General features: G+C 32.5%; 1 protein-coding gene across 1 annotated transcript; it reads left to right on the forward strand.

Annotated features, from left to right (window-relative positions):
* The first annotated feature begins 3,105 nt into the window (after positions 1-3,105).
* Positions 3,106-6,232, forward strand: LOC132543601 (uncharacterized). Its single transcript, XM_060207119.1, has 3 exons — positions 3,106-3,167; positions 4,991-5,211; positions 6,084-6,232. Exons 1-3 carry the CDS (start codon positions 3,106-3,108, stop codon positions 6,230-6,232), a joined length of 432 nt encoding a protein of 143 aa, XP_060063102.1.
* Positions 6,233-12,832: the final 6,600 nt, after the last annotated feature.

Genomic DNA, 12,832 nt, shown 5'->3' on the forward strand with positions numbered 1-12,832 from the left:
ACCCACGGTGTTTTCATGTAGCAGCTGATTTGATCGTCAATGGCCTGTTCCAAATATCACGATTTTCTGTCAATTGACACACTGTTAACACTGGGTTTTAACAGATGCATGTTGATGAAATCATGGGGAAGTTGTACGGTCGTCACAGTAATCTCATTGAGAAATATCATATTTATGTGTGCGATATGGCTGTGTTTGATGATCGTTAATTTCCATGTTAGTTTCGTTGTTGTATATTTTGTTCTCATTTGAGAACGTAACTATATTGACTTTATTCTTTTTCTTCTTGTACGTTTGTCCACGATTTAGTGTAAATCGTTTTCTTTTCATATTTTGTTTCACGTTTAATTGAATTTGGATTCTGATTATGTTGACATGTTAGAATTTTCTTGTTATTTTGATGTGAATTATTCTTTTCTAAACTTAATTTCAAGATCTGTAGGCAAAACTATTAATTTTATACGAAGACAGGTGAGTATGAGCTTTGTATTTCTGTGCGTTGATTTTCCAATCTTTCGCAACGGAAACGATGGTCTTAGTTGTTAGATTAATTTGATACCCCGCTTCTAGTAATATGCATTATTATGGATGGATGAAGATCCCATGCACTTTTTGAAATAGTTACCAGAAGCTATTATCAAGACTCAGGACCTTATATGTCCACTGCAACCCATCCGAAATGTCTCGATATCCGATTAAACTCTTCATTGGAAACATTAAACACTACACTCATGTTTATTGGAGTGACCAACAGTGCCAGCGATCTATCGGAAGTGAACTGGTATGACGTCATCTGCACGGCCACGTGAAGTCCTTTTTGTGGTCCTGTTTCATGTTTTTATTTGATTAAATCTCTCTCCTACCTTTCGTCCAGATGAGAGTAATTTTGTTATTTAAACCATAAAATGATCATAGAGAATAGGATATGGAAATGACTTTAATTCATTAAAATGAAAATAGTAATATGATATATTTTTAAGTTAACTGATATTAAATTTTCGTCGACGCCTCTAAAAGCAATAAAAATTTGCACGTGCCCTGTATTTGAAATATTTTCATTCATTATTGTATAATTAGACAGAATATTTAGAATGTAGGAAATTTCATACCTGTTTTATATCATGACAGTATGACAAGAACCTGTCAATTTCCGTTTTCAAAGCGAAAAGGTCAACATAAATTATGGGGAGATCTCAACAAGAACAATGTTCAATACACAAACGTGTCACTTATCTGAATGGATTTCACTAAAGATATGCAAGCACATGCAATGATCAATGGATGAATCATTCGAACAGAGTGTAACGTTATCGTCTGTTGATTTGTGCTTTTGAAAGAAAAAAAAGTATATTCTAATGAGTTTAATCACTATAGAAGGTGCTTGACAGCGACCCAGACATACCACTTAGGAGATGATGTCGACATCTCATTATAACATAGGTCTTCTGTGATTACAAATTATAATAAAGATTAATTTACATAGGTCATCATTTTAGCATATATTGTCTATTAGTATATATACTGCAAAGCTATAGGGATAGTCGAATTCACTTCCATCGGATTCCATTCACCAAGGTCTGTATTTTGCATTTCACAATTTATCATAGCATGTGTTAAAACAAAATTGTAATTATCATATTATCACTTTGAATTACTAATTTTTATGAAAACATATTTCAAAAAGGTCAGAAAATAGGTTTCCATCATTAACCTTTCCAGCAAATTAAGAGAGTAACGCATTATGAAAATGATGAAATGTGATAATGATAATAAGAAAAGTTTTAATTCTTTGTTTCAATTAGCTTGTGAAGTGAGATTGTAATACATTGTTTTTTTTGCAACAATTACGTTATTTAGAATTTATTTAGCAGCTCTATGAACTTGTTTTCTTTTGTCACTTACTGATCAAGTAAATGTAAGGTTTTCTGATTGAAGTCATTATACACACATCTACCGAAACTACTCCCATTTGACTCTTAACGACATTTTCCTTCTATATCTTCCGAATGTATACAGTTTTTTTCTTTTATAATTATATAGAAAATCAATGTACAATCTCCTTAAGGCAATTATTGCAGGAATCCACCAAAGAAGTAAACCCATAGGAATGTAATTATTCAAAGACAGTTCGAAAACATAAGTATACTTTTTAAAAAACACCAAAAACAAAAAACAAAACTTCTTCAAAATTTGTAAAATTCTATCAAAAACTAACTTCATACATAGTGGATGTAAATATCATATTTATCCTAATCGGCGGTAAAATTAAACATGACAAGGACTGAAGTTTCCTGCCACAGTGATTTCAATTACAAAAATGTCATCTAAACATTTATCAGGTACAAAGATTTTGTGGTCAACTCTATTGACATTACATAATATTACGTTCTTTTGAACTTATCAGGTAAAGGAAAATCAGAAAAAAACCAGCTGAAATATTGAGCTAGTGCATCTCTTAGTATAAAAATCATAACCATCATGCCACTATGTAATGCATTTGATTTTATTCAGTGCATATCATACACACGTACAGTACTTGATGTTCTTTGGTAATTGTCTGCATTACAATTACGAAATTCGTTGAATAATGGAGCCGAAATTGTAATTAAAAAGTTATATTAACCACCTTTTGTCCTGTAAGTACAATCTTCGATATTAAAGGTGGAAGGCACTAAGTGTAAAATTTTATATTCAGGTTTGTCCTAACTTGAATGTCACGTTTTAAGTCATTTAAATGGTTGCGCGATTGAGAATATACACGCGTACTTATGAAATTATCTAATATAAGAAAATTAGTATATTTTACCTACATGTTTATCGTCCAAAGAATAGTTACATACACAGATGTATGCTTATAATGTTATGATAGCAAAACGAAAATACCAACATAACCATAATCCAAAAATCAATAAAATGAGGGCAAAATATGAATAAAAGAAGTAAGTACAGGCAGAATAAGACCAATGGAATTGGGTTTTACGCGAATGAAATGGGTTTTTTTTAATTTCTAGAAAATGTTTGATATCATATTTCTAGCAAAAGGGTTATTTACGATGTCAATTTTCAAACTTGTTACTATATGTTGTTGTTACCAGTCCATACAGCATGAATAGCAGTATGAATACCATCCTCTGCGCATGCGTACTGTGGATTTGTGTGACAATTTCATCCGGTAAGTAGTAGTGTTCCTTACTCCGAAGAAACAATGGTGTTGATTACAATACATGCTGTTAAGAAATTCTTCTATGCACTTTTATTAATATGATATTTCCTGGTATGGAAATCAATGTACAAGTTGCAAAAAGTTAAGTATATACGAACCTGTGTTGCCTATAGATCTATATATATCAGCAAAGCACCAAGCTCGTGAAAGTCATGGCGTTGTGAGTCCCTATAATTTGCATATTCTAAAGCATTATATTTACATCAAATCTTCTATGAGTCACTTGTTTCAAAATATTCATGCGATATGTCTTAACTGAGTGATGTTTTCTATTAAGGGATTATTTGTTTAATAAGACATGGTGCAATATAAGGATTATTACATGGTATGAAATTATAATTGAATAATTTATCTGTTAAAATGATTATAAAGTCCTTCCAGGTTTAAAGTGTAAGACGCATAAATCACCTACTCAAATGTTACTGTACCAGTATCAAAATCAACGTTTCGATAAACCGCTTAAAACACGCAGTTCAAAAATATAGAAATCCAACCGTTTTATCCGAGACAAGATATATGGAAAAAATCAAGAAAACAGTCATTTATCTTTTAATATGATTATCATTCTTCGTTTATATAAAAAAAAAAACTAAGGCTGCCCAACATTTATAACAGCTCATTGGTTATTTGTTAACAAAGTAGAAATGAAGAGCTATTTTATTTCATTTGTCCAGGGGTTTATGTTCTAGTAATAATAATGATTCACCGTCTTTTACAAAATGGCATTGTAAGATTAAAACATGAACTGGGAAGAGACAGCAGTACTTTCGTATCAAGGACATAAGGTTATTCTTTTAAGAAACAACCTCATCCTGTTAAAGGATTCCTGCTAAGTGCAACAAACCCGTATTAGCATGAGTTCTTGATTCACATTGAATTTCTCGATCGGTGTGTACATGATCGATTTTTAAGATGATTTGGGCGATGATTGCCTTCGAATTCACCAACTGAAGTTATTTATGGAAACATTTGTAGATAGTACATAAATGATAAAAGTCACAAGGTCACGCTTCTCTTGTAATTCAATGGATATATTTATGGTATATTTAGCATAATACACGTGCGGGATATAACCCATTATGACGTCAGGTTTAGATAATGAAATGAAACACACTCACAGATTGCATTGTGATATGGCATTGGAGACTGTAAAACTTCCTCATAATCTTCATCAATCGGTATCTCTCGAAACCACGTAAATAGTGATACTGTGATAAAGCCCGACCAATGCGACAAATAATTCCCCTAGGTTAGCGATGTAAGGATGTTGGTATCTAGAGATAGAAATTTCACAATAAGAAACTTGAAATTAGCAAGCTTATCATAAAGCGCGGTAGAAACTCTCCTGGTTAGATTATTTTCGGAAATGGTCGAAGTAATGGATACTGTAGAAGAATCTGTCGTATTTTTTATTTCCATTTCTGGTGTATACGATATATGAGGCAAATAAATATATTGGGTTTTTTTAAGATGAGACGTCATCAATATATCTGAAAGTGAAAAATATACAAAATGTTAACATAATCATAATTGAAAGTAAAATTCTATAAAACTGATGGAATTTTTTTTTTGAAAGAAGAACTTGAAGATTGGTCAAAAGGTCTTAGGAATTTTTGAAATGTTGTTTAAATGGATTCCCGCGAATGTGAGGATCCACTATAAATGTGGGAGGTCCGTATTCTTATCATTAACAGGCAACCTAGTCATTTTCAAAAAAGGAAAGTTCTAAATAGTATTGTTTACATGCAGATACATTACCCGTCTTACTACATCAGGTTATGTGAAACGTGGCACATTGGGGGAGTGTGTAAGAGTCTGTCATCCACATCATCCCACATGGATAAAAAAAATGTTCCGGTATTGTATAGTGGAGGATGATTGCGTGTACTGCAAATACTATGGATGTCCAGAACTAAAGGAATGTAAAAGGAGAAGGGTTGTCGTCCCCCCAGAACCAACTCTTGATAGAAACTGCATGATATGTCCAGGTATGGTACCGTTGCTTCTTAAGTGCAAGATGCAATACAATTGACCATGGTTAGTTAGATTTAGTCTTTCACTGTTTTACCAAACTTTCAGAAAAAAAACATGGAAAGTCTGAGAATAACAATGATTTGTTTTTACAATATTACTTTTATGATATTCATTATCTTTTGATATAGCGAAAACGCTCTTGAAGATTACTACATTACGAAAGTCTGGAAAAAAAATGTCGGCGGATTGTTTTGTAAACAGTGTTATTCTTGATCCCTCGATATAGATCGGATGATGATGATCACTTCACTTGGCTCGTCAAGGAATATGCTTGTTCCTCAGTTTTCTTGTATTCGGATTGATATGTATCGATAAAGTGTAGCAAGGCTTTTTCTCTGTCTGAAAGTTGATTGAAATCCTGAAATATGTTAATTAATTTGAGAAATATCATTAAAGGGGGACTCGATTTGTTTGCAAGTGTTTTCAATGTAATGAGTTAACATGGCGGACTTATCTCATTGAATTGTACAACATAAACATGGAATGTGGAATTCGTCCAGAAAAGAGTGGAGAATGCTCATAACATAACAATGACTTAACATAGCGAAATCTACATCATATATCACTGGGCAGCTTCGAGTTGAGGTTGATGGTTATCGATCAGATCTATTGTTCTCATGATAACCTCAATGGGGTATATTTTATTTACAGTTTATATAATGCTTGTGATGATCTGTGGTGTATACACAATTACACACCAATACTTAATACGTTATAATTTTCTTATTTGCTAACTGACACAATGAAATAAACTATTAAATCATCTATTTGACCAGGCGTTTTACAATGTTAGTTTTTGTATATACGTATTTTATATTTCAACCAGGTACTTGTGTGTATGCTGGCAAGATATTTAACAGGAGGGACAGGTTTAAGGCAGTGGATGGTGTTAATGAATGCCAATGTCAGAATGTAGGAAAGGTGCGCTGTTCAAAAAAACCAAACCCTTCACCGAGAAAATTTTGTGGCGTGTGACATTAATTTATATTAAAACTTTGCTTCAAATTATGAAAACAAATGCAGGTGTCTACTGCTCTAGATATTGCTGAATCTATTAATGTTTACTACAAACTTGATAACAGCTATCGGCACTGCGTGGCTCGACGATACATTCTTCGTCGAAACACTTATTGAATCACGATCGGTCTGTTTGTTGACAATATATCGTCCTGCCAATTAAACATCTAATGGTTATGTAATATGGTAAACTAAGTTTGCAGTTATTGAAAAATCAAATACAATTTTATTGTTGTGATGAAATGTCTGCATACGCAGTTATATATTCAATTACATTAATGAATGATATATCGCGAGCTGTAATAAAAGGTGACAAACGAACGAGTTTGTTTTGTTTTAAACAATGTTATAAAAAATATACGAAACTTACAAGATATTGAAATGAAATCCTATCTTTGAATTAATATGCATATTTTGTGACACTCAAGTGTCTTTTGCATTATGAAAAACTACGGCGTGCCTATGTTTGGCGCCTGTATAGACGACACAACATATCTCATATTTTATGTCATTTTGGCCTCATCCTCCCATGTTTTGTCTTCGTTATACATAAGCACTTGTCGTCGTGATTATTTACTTTCTGTGTGTCTGTTTGCAATTACGATATTAATCAAGGATACAAGATGATAGCAAATTAATAGTCATTTTACGGCGAATAATTGTAATTTATTGCAAGTTAAAATGCATTAAATTTGAAATGTAATTAACGAATCCCTGGCCACGGTTGTCTACCAACACACATGTTTATGTATTGAGGCACAGAGGCTAGAGGCAGTAGATAACAGGTCAGGAGATTTCAAACTTTAATGGTTTGCGTTGAATTTTAACTGTCACATATCGTTTTGAAAATACTACCGGAACTATGTAAAATAGGAGTGGTATAGGTAGCGTACCTATGTATAATATTTAGATACCTACAAGCTGCTGGTCTAATTTACAAGATATAAACTCTATGGCATGTTTGCTTTACTTTTGTACGTAGTTTCTTTAATCACCAGAATTGCTCTTCCCGCAATTGTTACCATAATTTATTGGCTCCTAGTAACTAGTTCTGTTTTTTTTCTGTATTGTATATAACAAATCATAATATAGTATAATTATGATATATAATTTTATACTTCTACTCGATAGGAATACATCGAATACATATTTCATCGCTTACGTGAGGATTTACAGAAGCACTTTAACATTATACAAAAGAATTTGTAAAACAATTGATATTTTTATTGTATAAGAGCTGGAGAAAAAAGAAATACATAGGTTAATTGATAAAGTGTGAGAAATTATTCAAATAATGTATTCTCCTTTAAGCATGCTTATATAGAAATACCTTAATATAGACTTATGATCGGAATCTAAATGTTCGAGCCAATGTTAAGATAATTCTCTTAATTTAAAAAAGTTACACGCATGTACCTTTAGAACAATAATGCTGATAATGCTGCCAATGGGACGTCGATGTATGTATTTTCTTCTATGTTTTAATGTTTTTCGTAACATATTCATGTTCTCTTTCCATGATCTGTTAGTGGCAAATTATCTCTGTCATCTCTAATGAGTAATTTGAGCGTTTAAAGAAGTAACATCATCACTTAATTATACTGTTCATATAACATCTTTCCTTTTAATGACATTACTGGAATGCTTTGATATAGCAATTTTCCTCTTTTAACGTTAATTGACGAGTACATAACTACGTCATTTGTAACAGAGATGTCCTAATAGATATGTGCTAATCCAGAAGAGTTGTATTTAGCTTCGCTAAATCCTGTAAATTTGCCTGGTGCTTTCTTCTTTGGGAATTTGTCCCAAGCATTTTGAGTCAAAGATTTTCTTCTTCAAGGTTTTTTTATAATTGCATAAAACTTTGAATAAGTATCTTTACGATAAAGTGACATATTGTTTTGGAACTACCTTTGTTTATTGAAAAAAAAAATTCAAATAGAATGTATGATGACTGAAATATTGAGTTCAACTCTATACCTGGTATACGTAGTCACGTAGCAGGATTAAAAATATCCATCTAATTGATCTCTTTGCTGCGAACAGAGTTGTTAGAGTATCAACAACAAAACAACAGGAAAGTAGAAGTCAAAGTAACATTCGGTGAAAATAGAACAAAATATGAACAAGGAAAGATCACTGTATTTCATGCGTATTGCCCGCGCGCTACACGGTTTAAAACATCCAATCTCAAGTGCGATAAAATCAAGACAAAATACCACAGTAATTTCATGCGTATTGTCCGCGCGCGATACGGTTTGAAGCATCCAATCTCAAGTGCGATGAAATCAAGACAAAAGACAAGCTATACGACTTTTTTTTCCAGAAAACATACAAATTTGCGAACTGTAAAATACTTGTCAAAACCAGGGTCAAATTATCTCATTATGCTGTGTTTTGCCTTTTACGTCAAACATATTAATGGTACATTTAACTGTGATTGGACAACAATTCAAAAGTGTATGTATATCTATTTAAGATCATATATACGGTTGTTCAAATGTCAAGTCAATCCATTTAATCAAGAGGACTTTGTTGGTACCCGACAAGGCAATGCAAAAACAAGTACAATGGATCTTTACGACCACAAGATGAAGAGGTAAGTTCCCAATAAGGTAACGTACAGGAGACTCTTATCCTTTAATCGATAGACCAGTTCACAACACAGGATTTCAGGCGATTTGATGAAATTGATCGTGAGTTTTATGCTCGTTAGTATACGTGTTTGTAGTTTTCATGTAAATATTTCTTTTGTTCTGTTAACAGGTTAGTAATTTCTTTGTTGTTCTATAAAACGTTCAGTACATATTAATATATATTGAAGATCAGTTATAAAGTCAGGCTATGTTCCTCGTATTAAAAGTCTTTCATATGATAAGATTTCCTAGAGTTTAGCTCATATTACTCATTTACATTCGCATTTTAATACATTTCTATCATTGTGCTTCTTTTAAGCCAGTTTTCCATCAAAGATGAATTGGCAGAAGAGGAACGATTTCAGAATATCTAGAATTACGGTAAGATTGACGTTTTAAACCTGAAGTACAGATTGACTAGTAACCTGCAGATGTTCTCCGTTAGCCTCAATTTAAATGACAATAGGGACCTGTTATGTTTTCGTTCACAGATACAATGCAGTAAAATAATATGTAACAATTCATTCAATTAAACTTATAGATAACTATGAAAACCTGTAGCAATGTTTACACATTTTTAATGGAAATTTTATCAAAAACATACAGTCGCATAGTGTTTTGTTTTTAAAATTGGTTTGCGCTTAATGAATATGATACATTCGATAGTATTCAAAACCACCCAGTAAAAATGTAATCCTTTCATTATATCACTATATCCAATTAACTGGTCAGATCAGACCACACAACTGCCCCGACCCCTTCTATTGTTGCTTCCCTCTATTTACGATTCCTTTCCTGCTTGCAGTCAGTCAGAGTCGGGCCCCGAATACTAAATACTGTATGTGTGTTTTAAATATCACATTGATGTATCAATTTAGAAATGAAATTATTTGGAGTCACTAAAGGTTGTAGGAACCACTCATACTAAGACCATGCTAATTGTTTCTATTCTGAAGACCCCGAATTCATTTGATAATCATTAGCATCATTGGGTGATATAATTGATTTACAAAGGGAAGTAATTCTGGTGGGAAAACTCAATTTATGTCGTCATCATAGACCTTGATTTAAAGATTTGTTTTAAAAACTCAATAAATGAACCTACAAGGACAGGACTTTTCCTCACACCTCAATATGTCTGAATATTTTTATTATTCATAGCGTTAACTTTGACAAAAACAAATCTGTACTATTCCCTTTCTCTTGAGACATGTGTCCAATTAGTGCTAATTCAAATTTCAAATATTTGACGAAGCATGTATACATAAAACTAATTGCGATGGAGCAAATTGATTACTTTATTCTATCCACTGGAATCTTCAATTGAAATGTGACATCAATGAACTGAATTATCTTCCTACTCGCAAAATGTTCAATGCTATTGACCTATTTGTACCTGATAAAACTAACACTTAGAACATAAGATCTCGATGACTAATGGAATGAGACTAAAAATAGGCCATATAAATCATCAGCATTTTGACGCTAAGAAAACCAATACCCCAACCTCACGGAATAAATCTAAAACTTTTCGAAATGAATTTTCACTTAAATCCTGGAGGCAAAAGACAAATGTCTATTAAAAATTACAATTCTCTAATTGATAAAGTTATTCCGTACGGAAAACAGTGGCCCTTTGCGACTATTATTTGTTTATAAACGTTGATCTTAAACAATTCGTATAGATAACGTTACTGTTAGAGATAAAATGCTGATGCTTTACCTTCTGGCTATCATCAACCAAGACATTATATTATTATTATTATTACATTCTTAACGGCCCGTCAACACATAAAAGGTCATTAGGGCCACCGAACGGTAAAACAAACAGCATAGTTTCTCTTCTATTAACGTAACTCACCACTATATCACTGATCAACAAAGATTCTGGCCCGACTCCATTAGGACAACGATGACAACTACATCATAGTTTTAAATAACATATGTCCTTCTAATGTAACCGATTATATTCAATTTTATTAATAATATTCTTATCATTATACTCTTCGACACGATACTGTCTTTGATATACGCTAACGGTACCTCAACATTACATCGACCGTTTTATTTCTATAGAAAAACCTGTGTGAGTGGAATAATAAATTTTGTCTTGTTTTCCACAATGACATCCATAAGTACAATAAAAATCCTTTTGTCACAGCCACCTACTGATGCACTTATATTTTGAATAAAATTTAGAATCAGAAAGAAAAAATATAATTCTGTGTTCGATAATCCGGTTGATAGCGCTACCTTGAATTGTGGTCATCCTGTTGATGGTTGTACTCGCTTCTTTCTCCATTGTCCTCTGACAATATCCATAAGACAACTCCTCTTTAACTTCCTTTCTGCCATGAATTATTTCAAACCTCTACGTACTGATTACCTCCCACACACCTGATATGATTAAATCTGTTTTTTGAGCATTCAGAGATTCCTAACCGATACCAGACATGTATTTTAAGTAAATTCTATATTTCATTTATTTAATCTCCAAATATCGTCTACGATTAGGTTTACTTTATGGATTCAGCATAGTATGAGACTGTGTATGCTTTTTGAGTCTATTCCTGTCTCCATCTAAAGGGACATTCAAAGTTAATCTTGACGCATTCATTAACACATTTTCACTCATTAAAGATAACTGATGGCAGTTTTTCCATTGTTCCTTTCTATTCATATATATATATGAATGTATATCATTCTTTCAAATGTTTCTGTAAAGCAATGTTACTTTATTTCATTCTGTAAATTTCTGACCACTTCACTGATGTGTTTGTAAAATATGTCTGTATTTATAGAGAAGGCTCCAATAGGTTATGTATATTGTCTTAGTCCTATCGCCATCTTTATCCTGACGACGGATTGAGTATCCAGAATTGAAATGAAACGAAAAACATGTTAGCCTTATTTTTTACAAATGACGCGTCCCCGCCTTTTTGTTGTTTAGTAAAAAGTACTTAAACTTTTCACAATAAAACTTCTGCTAAAAAGAGTTTAGAATGCGCCGGTTACTGTTTCTTTGTTTTTTCTGGAGATTCCTCGATTAGACATAATGAAGCCAAGTGATATTGATTTATCGTCTTCGCCCTTTATTACTTATTACACACGATAAATTACCGGTTACTCAGCTTAATATGTATATTGAATGTAAATCGCTTAACTAGCTCGGCTAGACAAATGCACTTGATTTTCAACACTAGGTAACTGAGGGCCTTTATATTGTGACGCTATCGTTTTGAATGTATGTGTATATATTATGTCTTCGTAATATTTAATATAGGAAGACTGAAGGTTAATGCATTTCATCTATTAACATAAGCAACGTAAAGTCTAATCATTATCAGTTAAATTGAAAAGAAATAGCTTTAACAAGTATTGTACAAATGTATGAAGTATCTTGTACTAGTATTGTCACTACGTGTCCCTTTTGTTCAATGGTAACTACTTATATCAATAGGAATACTGTTTTAAAGACCGTATGATTGTCTCTGGTAACACATATGGGATGGGAGGCAACTCTGTTCACCTCAAGGCGAGTTCCGCTTTTTAAAGAGCTTCACCGGAAGCTTCCGGGAGCTGCGCTCTGCTTATTTAAGCATGTCACTATTTTGATTTTGCAGGGAGACGACTTTACAAGTGAATTTAAATACCCGATGTTGGACGTAACCTCACATGCCACCTTTTATAGAGGGATGACTCAGAATATACACATATGCTTGAATTTCGTTTTAGATAATTAGATATTGAGAATCATTTATGATTCCTAGAATTATGATAATTACGAAATATGGTTTTCTCTCAATACATAGGTCCATGCTTTGATTTATCATATTAACTTCATGTGTAAACATTATTAAATTAAATATTTAGATGTATTTTAAGTGAATTAATATTTAATTATTCATCATGCAAATGA

Source organism: Ylistrum balloti, unplaced genomic scaffold (assembly GCF_031769215.1).
Source record: "Ylistrum balloti isolate Yb309-2 unplaced genomic scaffold, AGI_CSIRO_Ybal_v1 Utg369582, whole genome shotgun sequence".
Classification (NCBI taxonomy): Eukaryota; Metazoa; Mollusca; class Bivalvia; order Pectinida; family Pectinidae; genus Ylistrum; species Ylistrum balloti.

Bases quoted from the DNA above. Each gene is read 5' to 3' on its own strand.
- LOC132543601 (XM_060207119.1), top strand. From the start codon at position 3,106: ATGAATAGCAGTATGAATACCATCCTCTGCGCATGCGTACTGTGGATT. The intron at 3,168-4,990 runs ATCCGGTAAGTA...TACCCGTCTTAC, and splicing joins TGGATTTGTGTGACAATTTC to TACATCAGGTTATGTGAAAC. The intron at 5,212-6,083 runs GTATGGTACCGT...TATTTCAACCAG, and splicing joins AAACTGCATGATATGTCCAG to GTACTTGTGTGTATGCTGGC.